Source organism: Littorina saxatilis, linkage group LG15 (genome assembly GCF_037325665.1).
Source record: "Littorina saxatilis isolate snail1 linkage group LG15, US_GU_Lsax_2.0, whole genome shotgun sequence".
In the NCBI taxonomy this organism is placed as follows: domain Eukaryota; kingdom Metazoa; phylum Mollusca; class Gastropoda; order Littorinimorpha; family Littorinidae; genus Littorina; species Littorina saxatilis.
The window spans coordinates 22,449,607-22,472,556 of NC_090259.1; the positions used below are offsets into that span (position 1 = coordinate 22,449,607).

Below are 22,950 nucleotides of genomic sequence, written 5' to 3' on the forward strand. Positions count from 1 at the left end.
CCTCTCTTTTGAAATGAAATCTCTGACGTCAAAAGACAAAGAAAATAATAATAACAATAATGCATAATATTTCTATAGCGCATGTATCCAGGGTTTAACCCGGCTCAAAGCGCTCAAATGCGGCTGGACGTCATAACAGGAATAACGGCGTCATGTAAAATTTCGGTCATTTCTTTTGCATGTCTTCTGAGGAAATGACATAGCATTTTGAGAACAAAGTTTATCTCTGTGACTTGAACATATCAGCAGTAGAAAATTGATTATATAGTCACCGCGAGCCTGTGCATGTGTGGGTATCGTATATCATTTAGTATTGCAGTAAGTCTACAGCCTAACTTTGTGATTCAAGGATGTGATTGGTTCCCATCTGATCTACAGGGGAGGTATTCAGGACAGGTTTTTAGCGGCACTTGACCACATGGTGGCACTGTTTGAGCTGTAATTGGTCCCATGTGCCATTCATGAAACCCAGTTATGGCCCCGCAAATAGCGGCTATCACCACTTCAAATTTCCCACTACTTATGAATACCGTTCCTGGTTCGGTTGTTCAATGTATCCCCCCCTTCAAGTTGTGTTGCAAATCTACTGTCCACTGTGTTGCCTGGGTCAGTGACATGAGGCGACGGGCGCAGTGACGTAGTGGATAAGACATCGGCCTCCTAATCGGAAGGTTGTGAGTTCAAATCCCGGCCGCGGCCGCCTGGTGGGTTTAGTGTGGAGATTTTTCCGATCTCCCAGGTCAACTTATGTGCAGACCTGCTAGTGCCTTGTCAGAGTTTGGTGGGATATAGAAACACAAAAATACCTAGCATGCTTCCCCCCCAAATCGATGTTTGCTGCCTAAATGACAGGGTAAAAATGGTTATACACGTAAAAATCCACTCATGCGAAAACATGAGTGAACGTGGGAGTGTCAGCCCATGAACGAAGAAGAAGAGTGACATGGGGTGTGATTGTTTCAGGGTGTAACTGCGACCCCACTGGCTCGCTGGACCTGCAGTGTGACCAGTACGGCTACTGCCCGTGTCGGCCCAACGTGGACGGCCGCCGCTGCGATCGCTGCCAGGAGAACAAGTACAACATGGCCGCCGGCTGTCTGGGTAAGTTGTTTACTGTTGATAATAATGATGATTGGTTGATCGTTGGCTGAATCAGTGTGTGAGTGAGCCACCAGAAGGCTGATTCATAAGTGGTGACAAGAGGCGAAGATTTTCATTTCCTTTACTCTATTACCCTAATGCGGGAAAATTCAGGTCGCTTCCTACCAGTGGAAAGCTAGCAGCAGATCTGACCTACTTTTCCTCTTTTTTTTTCTCAGACTGCCCGCAGTGTTACGACCTGGTGCAGGAGCAGGTGAACATCCACCGCGGCAAGTTGCGCGACCTGACGGCCCTCGTCAACAACATCGGCAACAACCCCAGCCTCTTCAACGACTCGGAGTTCCTGTCCGTGCTGGGTCAGGTCAACAGCTCAGTCAACATGCTACTGGACGAAGCCAAGGGAGCGTCCAGTGAGTTTTTAATTAAATTTAATTTGATTTTTTAATTTTCATTTTGGTTGTATTTTTGTTGCTTGTCCTGACTCTTGTTCCTTGTCCCAGTGTGCTCTCACACCGCCCCGTCCCAGTACTCACTGCTACATCCCCATCTGAATTTCGTTGCGCTGCCAGACTTGTCGATTTTATGGACACTCCAGGGAGTGATATCAGGTCACTGCGGTGGGCTACCCTCTGAAGACGACACTGCACTGCTGCCGAGTCACTTGGACGGTGTTCAGTAGTAGTCCTGTTCCGTGGCTACAGAGAGTTGGCTTCTTCTTCTCTCTCAGTTGAGATGGTTCTTGTAGGCAAGCTGCCGGGCACAAGAATTTTCTGCCTTTAGTCCGATTTTTGGCATTTTCAAAGCTTCAGCTATCGTTCTTGAAATCGCCAGATTGCGCAGTGTTGTTTTGATTTATAACAAAAAATTCTGGAGTGCATGCTTTCTTGGGTTTTACAATTTTATGATCTGAATCGCTCTTGTCGATAAGGACTCATCTTTAAATGTGTGAATATAAAACTCCAAAATATACTTGGGTAGCTTATATTTTACACAGATTTTTCAATTACAAGGGGAACTTACTTTGACTGGCCGGCACAAAGAAAATGAAGGCTTTCTGCTGGAGCCAGGATTCGCACTTGCAAAGAATTATGATTTTTGAAAAAGGCGAGCGCCACCACTGCCTGGTTGTACTTGACCTTGACCTTTGATCAACAGCGGGAGACGGCACGATCGGCCAGCAGCTGCAGGATCTGAAGGACTCGCTGCATGAGGTGCTGGACAAGTGTGCGAAGATCACCAGCAGCATTGCCGCCGCTGCCAAACAGTCGAAGGACAGCGTTAAAGATATTGAGGTACAACTGTTGGTCTGTCTGTCTATCTGTCTGTCTGTCTGTCCATCTGTGTGTGTGTGTGTGTTGGAGACTTCAAAATCTGTCCTCTTTTTGTTCTGAAAGGGAACAGTTGATATATTCATTGGCTTTCTACCTGTCTGTTCTGGAATGTCAGAAGGGAGTGGGTTTTGCATTGAGGAATGGTATACCCCATAAACAACTGATTTATTTGTGTTTAAATCTGTGATCTTGACCTGGTATCCTGTTGCACACAGTTTGTTAAAACACAAATTCAAGCTGGGGTTGTCTGGTTGTTAACAGAGGTTTCAGGGCATTTGCAACGACAACTAGACAATGTAGGAAAAGAAGGATTTTTTGTTTGTTTTTTGTTTTGAAGCACAGTTCAGGAAATGTGCTGTCAACTGGGTTTTAAGGGTAAGCAAGATTTATTCAAGATTCAATATTTGTTTCATCATGTAGGGCCCAAGAGATGAAGGAATTTAGCGGCATGCAATATAATACTCAAAAGTACAAATGTTCTTCCGTATATATTTGTAAACGACAAAAACCCTGTACCTCTCACTCATTTATCTTGCAGGTTGCGGAAGCGGCCATTCGTCGAGCAGAGATGTCACTGCGAGACGCAGACGACTACATCGGACGTGAAGGTCGACAGGCGTTGGCACAGGCCCTGGAGGCCTTGAAACAGTTTGGTAAACAGTCCCAGCAGATGACAGATATCGCACAGCGAGCCACTGAAGAATCCATGAAGTGAGTAGCACTTAGAGCATTTTAAGCCATTAGACTTTTTTCTGCCAATTTGGGGATTTATAGAATTTGAATGTTGATGTGTCATTTAGACATGACTGAAGTGTGGCCTTAAATCTGGTCGAGTTTGCAATAAACAGAAATGCTAGTTAATAGAATGTTTAATTACAAACAAAACAAAACTTTTAAATAACTTTGTTTTCTAAACAACGAAGTGACTGTGGTAAGATGAACAAAGTTAAAAAACAAAGGATTACTGTACTCACCGATACAAAGACGACAAAAGACGATAATGAATTTTCGCTTTTGGAAGCTTCGTCAGGAAAAACAAGAACACAAAAGACAACAAAAAGCAGATGCAACAAGGACACAACGTTGTCTTTTGTGTTCTTGTTTTTGCTGATGAGAATGAATTTTCGCTTTTGGAAGCTTCATCAGGAAAAACAAGAACACAAAAGACAACAAAAAGCAGATGCAACAAGGACACAACGTTGTCTTTTGTGTTCTTGTTTTTGCTGATGAAGCTTTCAGAAGCGAAAATTCGTTATCGTCTTGTGTCGTCTTTGTATCGGTGAGTACAGTAATCCTTTGTTTTTTAACTTTGTTTTGCCAATCATAAGTTAGACGTTCAAATCACTCAACTTTCTTGTCTGTTTTTATTTTTATTCTTGATTTTGGAATGTTAGCAGTCTTAACTCATTGTCTCCTAAGTACGGATATATCCGTACCCACTCATATGGCTCTATCTGACCTGGTACGGATATATTCGTACACAAAGTCACTTCAGTCGCTTCCTGTAACGTCGATCTAACGCCTGCATTCTAGCGTGTTGATACACAGTTTCTACACAGTTACTACAATTCTGAGTGACCTGCTGCAGCACAGCTGGTCTCGGCTAAAAACAACTTGGTCAACATAGGTGGGGTAGACAGTGTTAACTGTTGCTAATTTCTGGGTGAAGGTGACAAAACTTTTCTCTCTTCCTCCCAGACAAATGAAGGACGCGAACATGATCGAAACTCTGGCCCGCAACGCCCTCAACACGTCGCGCGAGGCACTGAGACTGGCGGAGGAAACACTGAGGATGCCCGACACAAACCGCGGAGAGATCGAGCGTCTGACCAGAGAGTGAGACCTTTTTCCCTTTATCCTTATACTTCTGCCGTTTTTCTTTAAATTTTAGATTTGAGAATTTGGGCTATAAATTTTAAAGGATTCACCAGGGGAGTGAGACGTATCCTTAAAACCGTTCTGCTGTTTTGTTTGAGGTCTTGGGTTCAGGAATTTGAGCTTTGCATTGTGTCAATGGCACTTTGCCTGTTTTTGCCAAGTTAGGTCTTTGAGAAGAAACAGGGAAGAGGGAGAGTATGGAGGGGACAGAAACTACTTGATGTTGATTAGCCCCCCAAGCACCAAAGGAGGAACAAATATGTCACCGGAAAAAATCTAGCTGCATCAAATGCCCCAGAAAAATATGTTGTGGAAAGGAAAGACAGTACTGGTCTTAAGAACCCAAGAAATGTATAAGTGAGATTTGTAAACAAACATACAAACAGATAAACAAACAAATACATTTTATCAACTTCCCATGAAATGGGCTGAAGGCCTTTGTTCAATAAATCACCATAAGACATAAGACATAAGACATAAGATCATGTATTGTCCATACAATTAACCCCTTCACTGCCACAGTATAACAGCATTATCCGAACGGTCTATGGGAAAGAACTGTGTATAGAACCCCTTCAAGTACTTGGACAGTGGTTACCTCCCATTTAGTTTTCAGAAATGTCCTGAAATGTTGTTGACACAAATCCCACGTATGAGATACAGTTATGGGCGTAGGGCAAACCGAAAATGACCACGTATTACATACGGGGTGGGCAGTGAAGGGGTTAAACAACGGATGGAAAAAGTGTGGTTCATCTGCTCTTAAAACAACCAAACAACATAATTATGACAACAACCATAAAAATAGAAACAAACAACAATAAAACATACGAAGTAAGAACACCATTTTATTTCATTCCATTTAAATTCTCTGTGCACTGCAGGTTCTCTGACGCCAGTGTGCTGTACGACCGGACGGAGGAGCTGTCCAAGGCGGCCCTGGAGCGGGCCAACGAGGCACACCAGGAGGCGCTGGATCTCTACCGCGAGGCACAGAACCCCCTGCCTTCCATCGACGTCGCAAAACTCTCGCGGGACGCTCAGGATATCAAGGAACAGGTAATTATGGGGGGTATTTGTTGTGTGTAGGTATCAAGGAACAGGTCATTATGGGGGGTGTTTGTTGTGTGTAGGTATCAAGGAACAGGTCATTATGGGGGGTATTTGTTGTGTGTAGGTAGGCAAAGAGAATCAGCAACCGGTCATGCAATGTTCTTCTTCTGCGTTCGTGGGCTGAAACTCCCACGTACACGTGTTTTTTGCACGAGTGGAATTTGTACGTGTATGACCGTTTTTTTACCCCGCCATTTAGGCAGCCATACGCCGTTTTCGGAGGAAGCATGCTGGGTATTTTCGTGTTTCTATAACCCACCGAACTCTGACATGGATTACAGGATCTTTTTCGTGCGCACTTGGTCTTGTGCTTGCGTGTACACACGGGGGTATTCGGACACCGAGGAGTGTCACGTTTCAATATATCACTCAAGGTGATTATGAACCGGTTAATTACTACTAATTAACTAACCACACCACGATCCACTCTCGCAGGCATACAATTAAATAGAGTCAACAAAAGTATAAGTTTCAGACGCCTGTTTATGTATAAACTCTCCACCTCCCTCGAGCCTTCACTCAAAATATGTTCCTTTTACGTTCTCAACACGTAAAAAACCAGTGTTCACTGACAAAATGCCAGTACTATGTAGAAAATTATAGTAACACGCTGAACCCGTGTAAATACAGTCGAAATGAGAATGTTCTGTTCGAAAAGCTCTAGTTCGTGCAGGTGTCACACACCCCACGTTGTCACTACTCCAATGAAATCATAGATACGAAAAGACAACGGTGGTCAACGGGGTGCGTACGACATGGTGCACTTAGCTTTCTCTCTGCTGCTGCTGCTTAGCCGGTATGCTGGTTAGTCGGTTCGCTGGTTAGCCGGTCCGCTGGTTAGCCGGTCCGCTGGTTAGCCGGTCCGCTGGTTAGCCGGTCTCCTGGTTAGCCGGTCTCCTGGTTAGCGTAGCCTCAACAGTTCCCGCCAGAGTCAGCCGTGCCGATGTTACGGGAACGTAACGAACGAACGAAACGAACGAACGAAGGAAGGCTGCAAACAGAAAGCATCGGTGCACTAAACATGTCAGCTACCCCTCACCCACCACCTTAAAACATGTCATCTTTAAATATCTCATCGAGCACGTGGGCCTGCACAAAACTGACTTTTTACAACAACAAAACAGCCATTTTCCGTCCTTCTCTCCCTATCTGCAAAAACCATATACAGATTAGTATTTTAGCGTCACAGAGAGTAAATTATGCGCTAACCTGGAAAGAACAACAGAGAGTATTTCATTCCACAACACAGACTCATCAACAGCGTTAAATAATGATTTATTACCTCAAAAGCCTATGATTGTAACTCTCAATGGAAGCAAAGTCCGCCTCCTCCCTGGAACAGTCTCTGTTCGTCAACAGTGACCCAAAACGTCCAGAACCCCTTGTCGAATCCTTATGCGAAAGCCATCGCCGACGAAGGAAATGTGACGACTTGTCCTCAGCAAAATACGTGGCAGAGGAAAGGAATAACCTGTGGAAGTTCCCCTAGAGTGCCGAATATGATACTCGGTGAAAAACCATCATACTCTAGTAACTGTGTGTTAGGTCCTTCCCCTTCTGCCGCTGGGTGTCAAGTGTGTCGTCCTTGAGTCTCTGACAGACCACCTAGCCAAATACACGTGACTGACCTTGTCACCAAACCAGTCCAGCTATACACAGTTTTGCCTCCCCAAGCAGGAAAAAGACACGAGAAACTCAATCCCTGAAAATCCCGTGCGCGCTGTCAGCGAAAAAAACCGTCAGCCCTATGACAGCAGAAACCTGCACTGTGAAGCTCGTGCGTTTCAAAACATCCGTGCTCGGGAGCACTGTCAGCAAAAACTCTGCTGTGTCCAATATCACGCACAGGCGCTTTCTATCATACATTGACCCAGAACAGGCACTCCACTGAGTGACGCTTTCTTGGTCTCTGTCACCCGATCGTGACACACCTCCCCTCTTCAAGACGAAACCTCGGTTTCGCTCACAGTCATGTTCTCCTCTACAGCCCGAGAGAGAAAGTCAGCTCCAACATTGTTGGCGCCCGGAATGACGCGTACCGTGAATTGGTACGGTTGGAGAATCAACGCCCAGCGCATAAGTCTGGCGTTTGCCAACCTTGCAACCTGAAGATATTGCAGAGGTTGATGGTCCGTCTCCAGACAGAAAGGTCGTCCGTACAGGTACGCTTCGAACTTCTGGATGCCCCAGACAATGGCGAGACACTCGCGTTCAACCGTTGCATACGCTGCCTCGGCCGAGGTCAGCTTACGGCTGGCGAAGCAAACAGGGTGCAAAAACCCCTCTGTCTCCTGAAGCAACACTGCCCCAAGTCCCTTCCCTGAAGCGTCTGTCCTCAGCACGAAGTCCTTGTTCAGGTCTGGTAGTCGGAGAATAGGCTGACTGGTGAGTCGCCTCTTCAGGGTGTTGAATGCGGAGCTACATTCCTCAGTCCACACTACAACGGTCGGTTGTAGTTTCTTGGTAAGGTTGGTCAGTGGTAGAGCGATTTCGGCAAAGTGCGGGATGAAGCGTCTATAGAAGCTGGCTAGGCCCAGGAAAGACCTGACTTCTTTCTTCGTGCGCGGTGGCTCCGCCTCCCGAATCTTCTGGATCTTGTCGTCCTCTGGAACGAGCAATCCCTCGCCGACAACATGACCCAGGAAAGACAATTCCCGGAATCCCAAGTAGCACTTGGACGGTTTAGCTCCCAGATTTCCGTCCTTCAACCTTCCGAACACGTCGCGCAGGGCGTCGAGATGTTCAGTCCATGTCTCTGTCGCGATCAGCACATCGTCGATGAAACTGCTGATGTCCTCGCGCTTCAATGGTTCCAAAAGTTTCCTCATCATGCGAGTGAAGACGGCACCTGCATTCTGTAGACCAAAAGGCATGACTGTCCACTGGAACTGGCCGAATGGAGTGGTAAATGCAGTCTTTGGGCGGTCTTCCTCGGCAACTGGGATTTGCCAGTATCCCTTGGTGAGGTCCAGTTTGGAAAAGTACTTGGCCCTGGCCAAGTGACTGAAGAGGTAGTCCACATCAGGCATGGGTTCCGCGTCAAACGCCGTAATCTTGTTCAGCTTCCGGTAGTCAACACAGAACCTGACGCGTCCATCCTTCTTCTTTACAAGCACAATTGGTGAACTGTAGGGAGAGTTCGCTGGCTCGATGACGCCCAACTTCGTCATGTCGGCGATTTCCTTCCTGACCACCTCCTTCTGGGCATGAGGCATGGGATACTGCTTCGTCCTCACTGGCTGTTTCTCCAGCAAGTCGAAGGTAAACTCCTCTAGATGCGTCTGAAGTGGTATGTCTGTAAGGACCCGTGCTGCATCCTTCAGGATCTCTTGCAGGTCCGCCTGCTGGTCGTCCCCAAGATCAGGTGAGATGTGCACGTCCGTGAGATCCTCACTAGCCTCCAGCGGACAAACTGGTACCCGTCCTCCTCCCTGTTCTTCCGTTGTCTCGTCCATCACGACAGCAACTGCTTCTGTCACTTTGTCCTTTTCCCCGTAGGCAGTCCTCTCTATGTAGGCGCGCAGCAGGTTGGCGTGGTACAGGCGTGCTTTCCCGTTCATGACGATCCTGTAGTCGTTTTGGCCCACTTTCGCTGTCACCTCAAAAGGTCCTTGCCACTGCAGTTGTAGCTTGTTGTGTTTGACAGGTAGAAGTAGCAACACCCGTTCTCCAATCTTGAAGCTGCGCGGCCGTGCCTTGCGGTCGAATCCTCGCGCGTAACGCTGTGCTGCTCTTCCCAGGTTCTCTTGAGCCAATTTGCAGGTCTCTTCAATCCTGTTCCTGAGTTCTACGATGTAGGTCGCTGTCGTCTGCACCTCCTCGTCAGCTTCTTCGTCCGTCCAAGCTTGACGCAGGATAGCCATGGGACCGCGTACCTGTCTGCCGTACAACAACTCAAATGGGGAAAAACCCAAGCTCTCCTGAGGAACCTCGCGGTATGCAAAAAGCAATGCTGGGATGTACCTGTCCCACGTGCGTGGTTTCTCCTGAGCTAGTTTCCTCAGCATGGTCTTCAAGGTGCCATTGAACCTTTCCACCAGTCCGTTGCACTGAGCATGGTAAGGAGTGGTGAAGTGCTGCTCCAGTGATAGCAGTCGTGCTGCCTCCGCCATCACTCCTCCCGTGAACTGCGTGCCTCTGTCGGTGAGTACCTCTGATGGAATTCCCAGCCGGGACCACATAGTAACCAGAGCCTCAGCTACTCGCGTGGCTTCAATCGATTTCAGAGGGATCGCCTCTGGGTATCGAGTAGCGTAGTCCACCATGGTCAAAATGTATCTGTTTCCGTCCTCAGACGCAGGCAAGATGGGCCCGATGATGTCCACTGCCACCCGACGAAAGGGTTCGTCGATGAGCGGCATCTTCTCTAAGGGGACCTTCCTCACCCTTCCTTTGGCAACCACCTTCTGGCACTTATCGCAGGACGCACAGAAACGTCGGACATCCGTGCAGATGCCTGGCCAGTAAAAGTGGCGCCAGACACGATCCGTGGTCTTCTTGGTACCAAGATGACCTCCCAGAATCGAGTCGTGTGCCGTTGCCATGACACCCTCGCGAAACTCGCGAGGCACGACAACCTGTTTGAATGTACCTTCTTGGTTGCTGAACTCACGGTAGAGCAACTTCTTGTCCCTGAGGAACTTTGACCTCCCATGCTTCCCGCTCAGCTTCACCTTCCCCGACTTCGCGTGCTCCCGAGGAGTAGCTAAGGTCGGGTCAGAATCCTGAGCCTTCGCGAGAAGCGCGGGGGTCACGTTCCCCAGGGCAGCTCGTGCAGCAGGTAGGGGTTTGAGAGGTTTGTCCTCTCGCTCCGCCTGTGCCCGCGTGAGCACTGAAATGACGTCGGGAGACCGATAAACGGGAACCTCCCTGGTGACGCCGTCCACAAACTGAACCCGGTTTCCAATGAGCAGGTCGCATGGAGGATCGTCCATGACGACGGCCACAATGGTCCCCGTGAACAACGGGGTTACGACCTTGATCACTGCCGTGTTCAAGTCGTAAGCGTGAGATGCCTCGGCCATTCTCACCCTGATGCTGTCTCCTGTGTAGGCCATAGCTGGAACTAGACTCGCCCGAACCACTATCATGTCTGCCCCTGTGTCCCGCAGACCTTCGCCCTTCACTCCGTTAACGTAGACGTTGCAGTGGGGCTGGAAATGTTTCCTGGAGCACGGAACGCAGAGTTGTGGGATGGTGCATGAGCTCGTGACGTCCCTGAACTCCTCACTGCCAACGAAGTGAACGCCCTTCTGGTCAGCCTGTCTCTTGTGGCAGTCCTTCTTCACGTGGCCCCGCTTGTTGCAGTAGTAACACTGGATGTCAGTTCTGGAACTCGATCCCTTGTGTCCCTGATCGTCCTTCCCGTCCTTGGGTCCTGAAGAACCCGAATTTCCCGTTTTTCCTGGCCGTGAGCCTGAAGATTTGCCGGAGATCGCCTGGGCGTCCTCGTGCACTCTGATCCAGTCGGCTGCCTCCTGAGTAGTCTTGGGCTGGTGCTCCTGCACGAAGGTCACCACCTCAGGTCGCAGGCTGGACATCAGTTGTTCCATGACTATGAGGTCGGCAAGGTCGTTGACGGTCCAGTCCTTTTCGGCCATCTCCACCCAGCGCCGCAGGTAGAGGTTAAGGCGTGCCACAAACTGATGACTCAGCTCGCCGCTCAGTCTCTTGCTGTTACGCAGACGTCGTCTGTAGGCTTCAGCAGTCAGGTTAAAGCGCTGGAGTAACGCCTTCTTAAGTGCCTGATAGTCTCTCGCCTCGTCGTCCTCCAAAGCGTTGTAGAGCTGCAATGCGCGTCCCTTTAAGCAGGTGCTAAGGCGGCTAGCCCACGTGGCCTCTTCCCACTTCTGGTCAGATGCAATGCGCTCAAACCGGCGTAAAAAGTCGTCGAGCTCGTCCTTGTCATCGTCGAACGTCGGCAGTCTCGTACGGTCGGCAACAAACGTCGGCGCGCTAGCCTGAGTAAGCGTACCCTTCTCGGCCTGTAGCCTAGCTAGTTCTAGCTGGAGATCGCGATCCGCCTGCTCTTTCTCTTTCCGTTCCTGTCTGTCAAGTTCGGCCTGTCGTTCGGCCTGTCGTTCCTGTCTCTCAAGCTCGTCTTTCTTATCCTGTCGGTCACGTTCGTCTTTCTCTTTCCGTTCTTGTCTGTCACGTTCGTCTTTCCTTTCCTGTCTGTCTCGTTCAGCCTGTCGTTCCCTTTCTTGTCTGTCAAGTTCGTCTTTCTCTTTCTTGTCCTGTCGGTCACGTTCGGCCTGTCGTTCAGCCTGTCGTTCCCTTTCTTGTCTGTCAAGTTCGTCCTTCTTGTCCTGTCGGTCACGTTCTTCTTTTCTTGTCAGTCGCTCAAATTCTTCCTTCCGTTCTACTTCTAAGCGTTTTAGAACGCTTCGGGCTCTAACGCGTGCGTCTCGCTCAGTCGGTTGCTCGCTGCCAGGAGTCTCGAAAGTTATTCTCCTCGTCGGAGATCCCCCTGTAGCCATGGTTAGTTTTAGCAAAGCTTTATCACAAAAGTAAGTCTAACGCAGCTATAGCTAGAATACGCGGTGACGAAAGCGGTGGATACAAAAATCCAGCAACCGGAAAATGCAGAAGAAAAATCCAAACGGTGTAGAACAAATCGCGTAGCCTACTTTATGGCTGCTTTCTGCGGTGAAACAAAGTGTTTCCCACAGCCGTGGCCTACTTTATCGGCTGCTTTTTGCGGTGAAACAGAGTGTTTCCCACAGCCTTGGTTAGGACAGAAGTCCTCGGACCCTTCCCCCCCAAAATTCCAACAAAGTCAAAATATGGAGAAAAATCCAAGTAAAACAAGACGGTAGAAAATGTAACCTGTTACGGAATGCGAAACAACAATGTAGAGAAAACTGAGTAAAACGAATAACAAATCCGCTAACCCCGCTCAGCTCTCTGCAACGGAAAACTCTGAACGTACAACAACAAAGATTCACAAACAAAGGAAAGGGAGATAATCACAGTTAGCGCATACAATAACTCACAAATTACAATTTACATTTCCTGCAAGATGTGAATCGCTTAAGGTGTGGTATATGATCAAAACTATACAAAAAAGGGTAGCACCAAGCAGAAAATAAGTCGAGCACTGACGAGATTATCTGCTCTTAGTTCTCCTTAATTGGTGGGTCTTTATCAGTTGGAAATTAACTGAGTAAATCCCGGCTTGGCCCCCACGTGTCACGTTTCAATATATCACTCAAGGTGATTATGAACCGGTTAATTACTACTAATTAACTAACCACACCACGATCCACTCTCGCAGGCATACAATTAAATAGAGTCAACAAAAGTATAAGTTTCAGACGCCTGTTTATGTATAAACTCTCCACCTCCCTCGAGCCTTCACTCAAAATATGTTCCTTTTACGTTCTCAACACGTAAAAAACCAGTGTTCACTGACAAAATGCCAGTACTATGTAGAAAATTATAGTAACACGCTGAACCCGTGTAAATACAGTCGAAATGAGAATGTTCTGTTCGAAAAGCTCTAGTTCGTGCAGGTGTCACACACCCCACGTTGTCACTACTCCAATGAAATCATAGATACGAAAAGACAACGGTGGTCAACGGGGTGCGTACGACATGGTGCACTTAGCTTTCTCTCTGCTGCTGCTGCTTAGCCGGTATGCTGGTTAGTCGGTTCGCTGGTTAGCCGGTCCGCTGGTTAGCCGGTCTCCTGGTTAGCCGGTCCGCTGGTTAGCCGGTCTCCTGGTTAGCCGGTCTCCTGGTTAGCGTAGCCTCAACAGTTCCCGCCAGAGTCAGCCGTGCCGATGTTACGGGAACGTAACGAACGAACGAAACGAACGAACGAAGGAAGGCTGCAAACAGAAAGCATCGGTGCACTAAACATGTCAGCTACCCCTCACCCACCACCTTAAAACATGTCATCTTTAAATATCTCATCGAGCACGTGGGCCTGCACAAAACTGACTTTTTACAACAACAAAACAGCCATTTTCCGTCCTTCTCTCCCTATCTGCAAAAACCATATACAGATTAGTATTTTAGCGTCACAGAGAGTAAATTATGCGCTAACCTGGAAAGAACAACAGAGAGTATTTCATTCCACAACACAGACTCATCAACAGCGTTAAATAATGATTTATTACCTCAAAAGCCTATGATTGTAACTCTCAATGGAAGCAAAGTCCGCCTCCTCCCTGGAACAGTCTCTGTTCGTCAACAGTGACCCAAAACGTCCAGAACCCCTTGTCGAATCCTTATGCGAAAGCCATCGCCGACGAAGGAAATGTGACGACTTGTCCTCAGCAAAATACGTGGCAGAGGAAAGGAATAACCTGTGGAAGTTCCCCTAGAGTGCCGAATATGATACTCGGTGAAAAACCATCATACTCTAGTAACTGTGTGTTAGGTCCTTCCCCTTCTGCCGCTGGGTGTCAAGTGTGTCGTCCTTGAGTCTCTGACAGACCACCTAGCCAAATACACGTGACTGACCTTGTCACCAAACCAGTCCAGCTATACACAGTTTTGCCTCCCCAAGCAGGAAAAAGACACGAGAAACTCAATCCCTGAAAATCCCGTGCGCGCTGTCAGCGAAAAAAACCGTCAGCCCTATGACAGCAGAAACCTGCACTGTGAAGCTCGTGCGTTTCAAAACATCCGTGCTCGGGAGCACTGTCAGCAAAAACTCTGCTGTGTCCAATATCACGCACAGGCGCTTTCTATCATACATTGACCCAGAACAGGCACTCCACTGAGTGACGCTTTCTTGGTCTCTGTCACCCGATCGTGACAAGGAGAGTCTGCACAGAAAGTTGACTCTGAGAAATAAATCTCTCGCCGAACGTGGGGACGAACTCACGCTGACAGCGGCCAACTGGATACAAATCCAGCGCGCTACCGACTGAGCTACATCCCCGCCCCGTCATGCAATGTAATACTGGTTGATAGTTTGCTTGACTGTATTTTCCGGACAGCTATAATGTAATCACACGCATGCACCCACACAAACACACACACAGACTCACTCGCTCACTCACTCACTCACTCACTCACTCACTCACTCACTGACACACACACACACACACACACACACACACACACACACACACACACACACACACTATGTTGCGTGCGTGCATATATATGCAAATCCTCATGCACACACACACACACACACACACACACACGCAAACAAGCATGTATGCATGCATCTGCAAATCCTAGTATAAATGACGTTGAAAAAAATGCAGGTCTGGAAAATGGGTAGTGTGAGCACAAAAAAATGATGATGAAGAGAAAGGAGGTGGATAGCCTAACAGATTTTAAAAAGATAGTTGATGGCACAGTGTAATGAAATTTTTTTATGTAAAACTTGATGACGATGATGCGAAAAGTCACGGTCTTTTATTGAATTTACAACTAGGATACATCAAATAATACTGCAGAAGTGGTCAATATTACAGTGTGTTTCTGCTTGGCATGTGTTACGATGCGTTCATGCTTTGTGATTTTCAGGCGGCCAGAATCAAGATGCAGGCACGGGAACTGCTGCAGAACAACCAGAACTTGCTGTCAGAGGTGGAGCAACAGAAGAACATGTCCCGCTCCACCCTGGATGAGGGAACTGGTATGCAACAGGTAATCACCTCAGTCCTTGGCATTTGTACTTGCAAATTTATCATAATGTTAATTAAGACGTGTTACTTTGGCTGGTTACTCTTTCTAAATAACCAGGTGTTTTGTGTAAGGGACTTATTCTTCTTGCCTTTTTGGAAAAACAGGGGTTCTTCTATACTAACAAAATTGTCCTGTTTCTATTATTATGAGTTGACTGCTTACCCAAATGACGGCCTTTTGTGAGGGATATATTCTCCCTGCCAATTTGGAACTACAGATTTAGAAAACACGTAGGGAACTCGCTGTGAATGTATGTGGTTGCAGCGTGTGGATGAGCTGCTTGCAGAGGTGGACGCTGCCCGTGACGTGGCTCGTCAGGCTGTGGAGTCAGGGGAACAAACACTGAGAGAGGCCAATGAAACTCTGCAGACTCTACTGGGTAAGTGCTGGCTGGAGTGGTGCAGTTGAAGGGTTGTGTGTGGGGTATGGGTGTGTATGTGTGTGGCTGTTTGATTAAATAACATATTCTTACTACAACTCACATAAATAGCATTAACTTCAGTTTGATGCGTAAGACATTGAAGTACTAACCCTGGAAACAGGGGGAGGTAACCCCCAAATCAAAACAAAACCTTGACAACAAGGCCCTGGTAGTTACCTCCCCTCACCGGTAGCCCGCGCATGCGCGGCACATATCACCGGTAAACTCATTCCCTTCTTCAACACTGTGCTGTACAGACGTGTTGGTACTTGCTAGGCTTTTCAGCCTTGGGTCTCCTGTGAGGACGACCTTTTGACCCTGGTTCATCTTGCTGAGCTGTTGGTGAGATCTTTCTTGTTTACAACGTTTGTTTATTGTAACTGTTCACTGGTGAAAATGTCTTTCTCCGTTTTCACGGAGTTTGTTTTGGTTTTCACTATGGCGGGAGAGAGCAGTTGCTCACTCAGACAAGTTTTGTCTCTCCCGCCGAGCAGTTATTTTGTTGTTCAAGCTTAGTCTAGTTTCTTATCTATAACTTTTGCTTGTTATAGCATTGTTGATAAATGGTGTTGTACTTTGTGCTCCGTCTTACGGAGTTGTACTTTTAACAAGGCGTCTTTACTGTAGTGCTGCCAGGCAGGTGACTTTCGTTTTCCCGCCGAGCAGTTATTTTGTTGTTCAAGCTTAGTCTAGTGACTTATCTGTAACGCTTTCTTGTTATAGCTTATGCCGCCATTTGCATTTGTTCGTAAATGGCGTTGTACTTTGCGCTCTGTCTTACGGAGTTGTACTTTTAACACGGCGACATTACTGTAGTGCTGCCAGGCAGGCGACTTTCGTTTCCCTGCTGAGCAGTTTGTTCTGTTGTTTAGCTTAAGTCTAGTGACTTACTCCTTACAGGCTTGGTGAGCCTGTGCCGCTTTGTTTCGTGTTTTATGTTAAAGCTTGTTCTCCGTTCACGGAGTTGTAGTTTACATGGCGGAATTTAGCGATAGCGCTGTCGGGCAGGTGACTTTGTTACCTGCTGAGCAGTTCGTTCTGTCGTGTAAGCTTAGGTCTTATGACTTATCTTTTACAGATTATTTTTGTCTTTACCTGTACCGACTTTGCGCGTTGGTGTTCTGTTGTTTACTACATGTCTCCGTCGTCACGGAGTTCTAGTCGTCAACTTGGCGGACTTGAGTTGCGACGTGCAGGGCAGGGACTTTGTTACCTGTCGAGCAGTTCGTCTTTACTTTGCTTTTATTACACTCTTTTATGGCGTTTATCTGGTCAAGTTTTGCGACCAGGTTAGCATAGAATCGTTATGGGTCGTTCGACCCTCTTGTTGTGTTATTGCCTACTTTGCTTTGGTCAGTAGGTCACGGAAGGCTTGGTGTGCCGTCTTCGCGGCGTTCCGCCTGGTGTCGGCTACTCTGCTGACGCTGGCAGGGCTTACGCAGTCAGCTGCCGTGTTCTCTGCAGGTGTGGCTTTCCCTCATCCGTTGGTTTCTGCCGACGAGGTACGTACACTTGTGAAAGTTCGGGGCACTCAGCACACGAGCGTGTTGTTTGTCTCGACGGTTTTCCCACCCATGGCGCTGGGGCCGTTACGTCCGGCTCCTCGTACATGGGTTCTACTGCTTAGGCAAAGGGATTTCCGGCCACAGGATTCCTTTCGAGGGGTCGTGGCACTTTCACATTGTTACCATCGACTTCCGGTTCGCAGCCTACGGGGGTTCCGGTCGTTGGTGGTAACGGCAATCCGTTTCCTGCCTACGCTTCCGCTCAGGCGGTTGCGGACGGTGGGGGACAGGTTGGGTCAGCTTCCGGGTAAAGCACAGGTGTGTTCCGGTCGCCTTCCCTTCCGGTCGCCTTCCCTTCCGGATTGCCAGCTACCGCTGGTTCCGGTCCGCCGGTTCCGGGGTAGAATTTTGGAAGTTCGGGGCACTCAGCACACGAGCGTGTTGTTTGTCTCGACGGTTTTCCCACCCATGGCGCTGGGGCCGATGCGTCCGGCTCCTCGTACATGGGTTCTACTGCTTAGGCAAAGGGATTTCCGGCCACAGGATTCCTTTCGAGGGGTCGTGGCACTTTCACATTGTTACCATCGGCTTCCGGTTCGCATCCTACGGGAGTTCCGGTCGTTGGTGGTAACGGCAATCCGTTTCCTGCCTACGCTTCCGCTCAGGCGGTTGCGTACGGTGGGGGACAGGATGGGTCAGCTTCCGGGCAAAGCACAGGTGTGTTTCCGGTCGCCTTCCCTTCCGGATTGCCAGCTACCTCTGGTTCCGGTCACTGGTTCCGGTCACTGGTTCCGGGTAATGGTAGCAGCTCGGCTTTGCCGGTCCTCCTTGGTGTGGTTACACAGGGTTCCGGTACGGCGAGTTCATCAGTTCCGTTCGGGGCAATGATGGTTCCGGTCATGATCGGGCTTCATCGGACATCTTTGTTGATGATGTGGATGTTGACGAGGATTGTGATGACTCTTCCGAGGCGGAACACAACTTTCGAGTTGAGAGGAGGTTCTTACGCGCGCTATATGCCGCCGCTGAGGTTACCTCTTGATACTTTGCAGAAGGGGTGACAACTTCGTCTTCTCGTTTAGCGGCACCACCTTTCGCATTTGGCGATTTCCAGGGTGACAATGAGACTAGCGTTCACTTCCGGTTTCGGGAGTCGCCCTCTGTAGCCTTTGAGATGGCTAAGGTGTTGAGTTCCGGTGCTGTTAGCATCTTTCCTCTGTTCACTGCTCATGGGGATGCGTCGGAGTCTGTTCAGCCATGGCTGGCTTCTCCGAGCAATTGTTCTCGCACGTCGTCTTTCATGCTTCGTAAACCAAAGCTGAACGCCCAATCATTCTATTGATTCTTTGCATTTCCGAGTTCCCCGCTTCAGGTCACTCCTGCGTTGGGGGACAATCATTTTCGGCTTCGGCCAATGATGGTTCTGGGAACAAGGACTCTTTGCCAAGTAGGCTTCCAATGTCAACCCTTTGGGTTTCAGGTTGTTGGTGGTTTTGGTATCCTGTCTCTCACTTCTGTTTTCGGAGTGAAGGACTGTACGCATTAGCATCAGCCCACACTGTCAAGGTGTTGCGGGTGTTTTGTACTAGGGATTTTGCCTATTTCTGGTTCGGTTTTTTTTTACGTTCCAGGTAATCGTAGCACTTTGTTCTTGCCTGTCCGCAACTTCTGATGTCAACCCTTTGGGGTCCAGGTTGTTGGGAGCAGTGATGCCATGTATCTTACTTCCTGTTCTGCTGCGGCTGTTTAGGATGGTAAGGTTTTGTACGTGATGGCATCTATGTTTACTGCTTGCGTAGGTCCCCGCGTCTGACTTTTAGTCTCTCAGCGGATCTGACGCGTTCTGGGTTTTCGGCCATATTCAGGGTGTTTCTTGATTGGCGGCGAAATTTATTCCGGATTTTTCTTAAGGATGTTCCTTAGTTCACGACAGCTGTCGGTTTTTGAGCGTTCATCGTTTTTGTCCTCTCGAGGAGGTTGTTCGGACTTTCTTTTGACTTCCTCTGTTTTGACAAGAAGCGTCTGAAGTCAGTTTGGGGGCAACATGACGGCCGGTTTCGGTGACTTTGTCTTACCTACAGGTAGCGACGGTCCAGTTCATAGTCTTAGTCATTCATTGGTGCTTTCTGCCACGACCCACGAAGTTATGAGTGCTTGTCTTTGCTAGACTTGGGCTCTTAACGCAGGAAGTTTTACTGCGTCATTCGCTCGGTCTTGATTGGGTAGTTGCTCAAGCAGGTCATGCACCAGCAGTAGCCTACTTTTGGCTAACCGTTTGGATCATGTTGGGTTCACAGCTTGGTTCATTAGAGGGTGAGTGTTCTGGTAGTTTGGGTACTTCAGGAACACGTTTGCTCGTTCTTGAGATTTTTCTCACCGATGAGGGCTTGATATCTTTTTCTCAGGTATCACTTGTTTTCGGAAGGAGATCGGTCACGAACTGACGTCATCTCCTAGGCCTGGCGGGCTTCACGCCCTCCCAGGGTGTAACATAGCGACATTATGTTTTAACGGTCGCTACAGGGTTTGTCCTATTCAGTTCTTTGTTGACAAACTTAGGCTCTGATCGTTCCACGTTCGGCACTACAGCAAGCTCCCACTGTATGCTTGCTTCCTTTCTTGTCGATTAAATTTCATAGCTTCTTGCTAGTGAGAATTGAGTTAGACTTTTGCCGCTTTTGATTAAAGTCGCTTTGGTTTTGATGAGCAATCTCGGTTCATCTCTTGATGAGAGGTTGCTTTCTTGCCGACCTGCAAATTGTTGCCTTTGTTTTCGGCTTTAAGTCATTCGACTCTTTTGTGGGAGAGTCTAGCAAGGCCAGATGTTTTCCGACATTTGTCTTGCTCTATCCTTTGAACAAGGGGCAAGTTATTGTCTCTGGTTCATTGCGAACATTTAGCGTTTCCTCTTGGACTATGGTGCTGTGGTTTACTCAAGCCATAATCTTTTAGTGCTTCACTCCGTGGAGGGTGTTTCACTTGTGGTCGTTTGGAACTTCTTGTTCTCTTCGAGGGGAGACGCAAAGGTTCGTTTTTATTACTCGCTCGCCTCGGAGGACATATCTGTTTGTCTTCCGAACTTGCACGGCTCTCTTTTGAGTTAAGAGCTGTCTTTCTGGTCTAGCTGTTTGTAAGAGATTGTTCTCTCTTTTCGTCAGTCACGACCAAGACAGCGTATTTTAGGCCTTTTCACTTAGCTTAGGTCTCAACAGGCTTTACGTGAAAGGGGTTATTTATCTAGGTTGATTTTTTCTGGTGGTTTCTTTGCCATCATTAACTTTCTATGAGTGCAAATAAAAGGGGGAGGGGGGCAGTCAGCCCTTCCTCCAGCACCTGCTTTAGCGCAAGTTCTAGATTCTGGGCATCGGCTTTAGCATTCTCCAGTTCAGGAGGATGTTAAGACTTTCCACGAACTGTTGTTATCGTAGGAAGTCTATTTTTCGTTATTCTGGAGGAACGTCGTCAGGTCTTGACAAGACTTTTCTCTTTCTACGCCCTGCGTGGTAAGGGCCCTGCGTCCAAGCTTTTGTCTTTTGAAAATTAATTCCAACTTGGGATTTCTTTTTGTTTTTAAGCTCTTTTTTAAGAGCCATAGATTTTGAGACATGCTAGCCTTTCTTTATAGGAAGGCTCTCAGACTCCTTTTTGTCGGTGTTCACTTCCCCTTAAGGGGGTAGCGTTTTACATACTTCTGGGTCTCGCGCAAGGTATTGAGTATTTTGACATACTTGTCTTGCATGGCTCCTTTTGGTTCTTGCGTTTAGACGGATAGAATCAAATTATTGCTAGGCAGCCCTGACTAGATGGGCTTTTACACTCATTAACAGGCTTATGAGTGCGGCAGTCAAATGGGGGGGAGCATTCTTTCTTCCTCTGCGTTGTCTAGAATTCATGGGGCCTGAGCTTGGACCCTTTATCCGGTGGTTCTGCTGCCAGACAATTCTCGTATGGCACCTCAGTGGTGTTTGGACGTCATGTTAAGACGTCTTTCTTTACTACTTTTGTGCGTGTTTTAGTACCCACTGCAATGGTAGTAGTTGCTTACCAGAAATGGTTGAAGCAGGCCGGTTTCTTTTCATGTTAAGTGAGTTTCCCGCCACCTTATGTAGCAATCTGCTATTTATGTGAGTTGTAGTAAGAATATGTTATTTAATCGAAAATTTCTTAATAAATTTTCATTATAATTACATATTCTTACGCCGAATCACATGATTTGCATTGACCCACTTCGATGCTTAGGTTATGATAAAAGCTACCCCGTCTAGGTATAAGGGGAGCAACCCCAACTAAAAAAGTGACTGCACCAGCATGACTGGCACCCTGGGTTACGTCCCATGCAGCACACTACGTCATCAATGGTGCTGGTCACGTGATACCCCTTCAATCGACTACTATCACTCAAGGGTGACGGTTGTGTTTGCTTTTGCTCTGGCTTGTTTTGTGTCTACGGCACCCACTGGCCTCGGCCCCCGTCTACTTCTTGCTGGCTTGCAGCTGGTGAGATCGTTCATATTTTCTTGTATGTTTTATTGCTTCTGCTGTGAATTTCACATGTCCGTTGGACTCTGAAGTTTTCAGCAGTTGTTTGGCTTCCTCACGGTCGCCATTTGCATTAGCACGTTGTCTGGCTTCTGTTGTTTTAGTCCGTGTTCGGTCTATTAACGCTGTTGTAGCTTGCTTTGTAGCTGCCGTCGGTAGCTTTTACGCATGTGCTTTTCTATTGCTTGCTTACTTCTGAAATGTTTGTGTCTGTACGGACTTGATTATTTTCAGACTTGTGGCTTCCTCCTTGGTCGCCATGTTTAGTTATAGCATGTTGTTGTTATGTTGATTTTTTCGTCCGTACTCGGACGCTTAACTCTTCGTATAGCTAGTTGTTTAGCTGCCTTTGGTAGCTCCTAACTGGTTTTAGCTGCCCTCTTTGCTGGCTTCTGAAAGGTTGGCGTCCGTTCGGACTTTGCTAGTTTCAGTTGTTTGTTTATTTTTCTCTCGGTGCTTACATGGCCGTTAATGAGAATTAGAGGGAGCTAAGGCCGAGGGTTAGGGCTTGGGCCCTGCTAAGCTCTATCCCTCAGCAGCCTCTTCTTTTGAAGAACTCCGTTGTTGTTCATGTTGGCACAATTTTAGGCAATTTTTACGTTGTTCTGTGCCGTTTTTCTGTTACGGACGATTGGCCGTCTGGCTCTCAGCCGTCCGTCTTGGCCTCTAAGGCTGTCGTTTTACGTCTGTTTCGGCTCCAGAGTCTAGGGCTCTGGGGTCTGCCCTTATCTTTTGCTTATTTCCAGAAATGGATTCCCTCGTTCGCGAGGTTTGCCGCGGCGGACTTCGTCGTCAGCTCTGCCCCCCGCCTGGGGGTTAGGCGACGTTCTCTCCTTCAGACGCTGGGTCTTCTCCGGACCAGGCTGCTGTCCACCGTGATGTTTCTGGACGGTCCCGTGGGGATCTTCTTCTCCTCTTCCTGGCCGGCATTTGTTGCCTTCCGCTGGCGGTAGCGCAACAGTGCATGTCCCTCCGGGGATCCGGCCACAACAAGGTTGGTGTCTGCAGCAGCCGTTTACGGCAGTTGCACTTCCGGTTTCCGGAATCGGATGTTCTCCTGCTAGTGAGCGACTTGCGTTCACGTCGGGTCAGAACCTCTCCGTACTCCAGCAGTCGGTTCCGACAGCTGGGCTTCCTGCTTTCGCAGGAAGTAGGGGTTCACCGTCTAGTGAGCGACTTGCGTTCACGTCCGGACCGAACCCCGCCTTACACCAGCAGTTGTACGCGACAGCTGGGCTTCCGGCTACGGCCGGAAGCAGTGGTTCTTCCGCTCGTGCGCAGCTTGCTGTCACGTCCGGTGCGTCCCACATCTTACCACAGCAGTCAGTTCCGGCAGCTGTTCTTCCGGCTCTGGCCGGAAGCAGTGGTTCTTCCGCTCGTGCGCAGCCTGCTGCCACGTCCGGTGCGT

At 48.3% G+C, this 22,950-nt stretch overlaps 1 protein-coding gene across 1 annotated transcript in view; it reads left to right on the forward strand.

Moving 5' to 3' along the window:
- The window catches only part of LOC138948825 (laminin subunit gamma-1-like), an 80,018-nt gene that overhangs the window by 35,098 nt on the left and 21,970 nt on the right, over positions 1-22,950 (forward strand). Inside the window, exons 17-24 of the mRNA XM_070320453.1 lie at positions 964-1,101; positions 1,320-1,511; positions 2,257-2,393; positions 2,971-3,143; positions 4,131-4,268; positions 5,195-5,369; positions 14,916-15,038; positions 15,342-15,456. Of these exons, the coding sequence (XP_070176554.1) occupies positions 964-1,101; positions 1,320-1,511; positions 2,257-2,393; positions 2,971-3,143; positions 4,131-4,268; positions 5,195-5,369; positions 14,916-15,038; positions 15,342-15,456 (1,191 nt within the window). The remainder of the gene's footprint in view (positions 1-963; positions 1,102-1,319; positions 1,512-2,256; positions 2,394-2,970; positions 3,144-4,130; positions 4,269-5,194; positions 5,370-14,915; positions 15,039-15,341; positions 15,457-22,950) is intronic.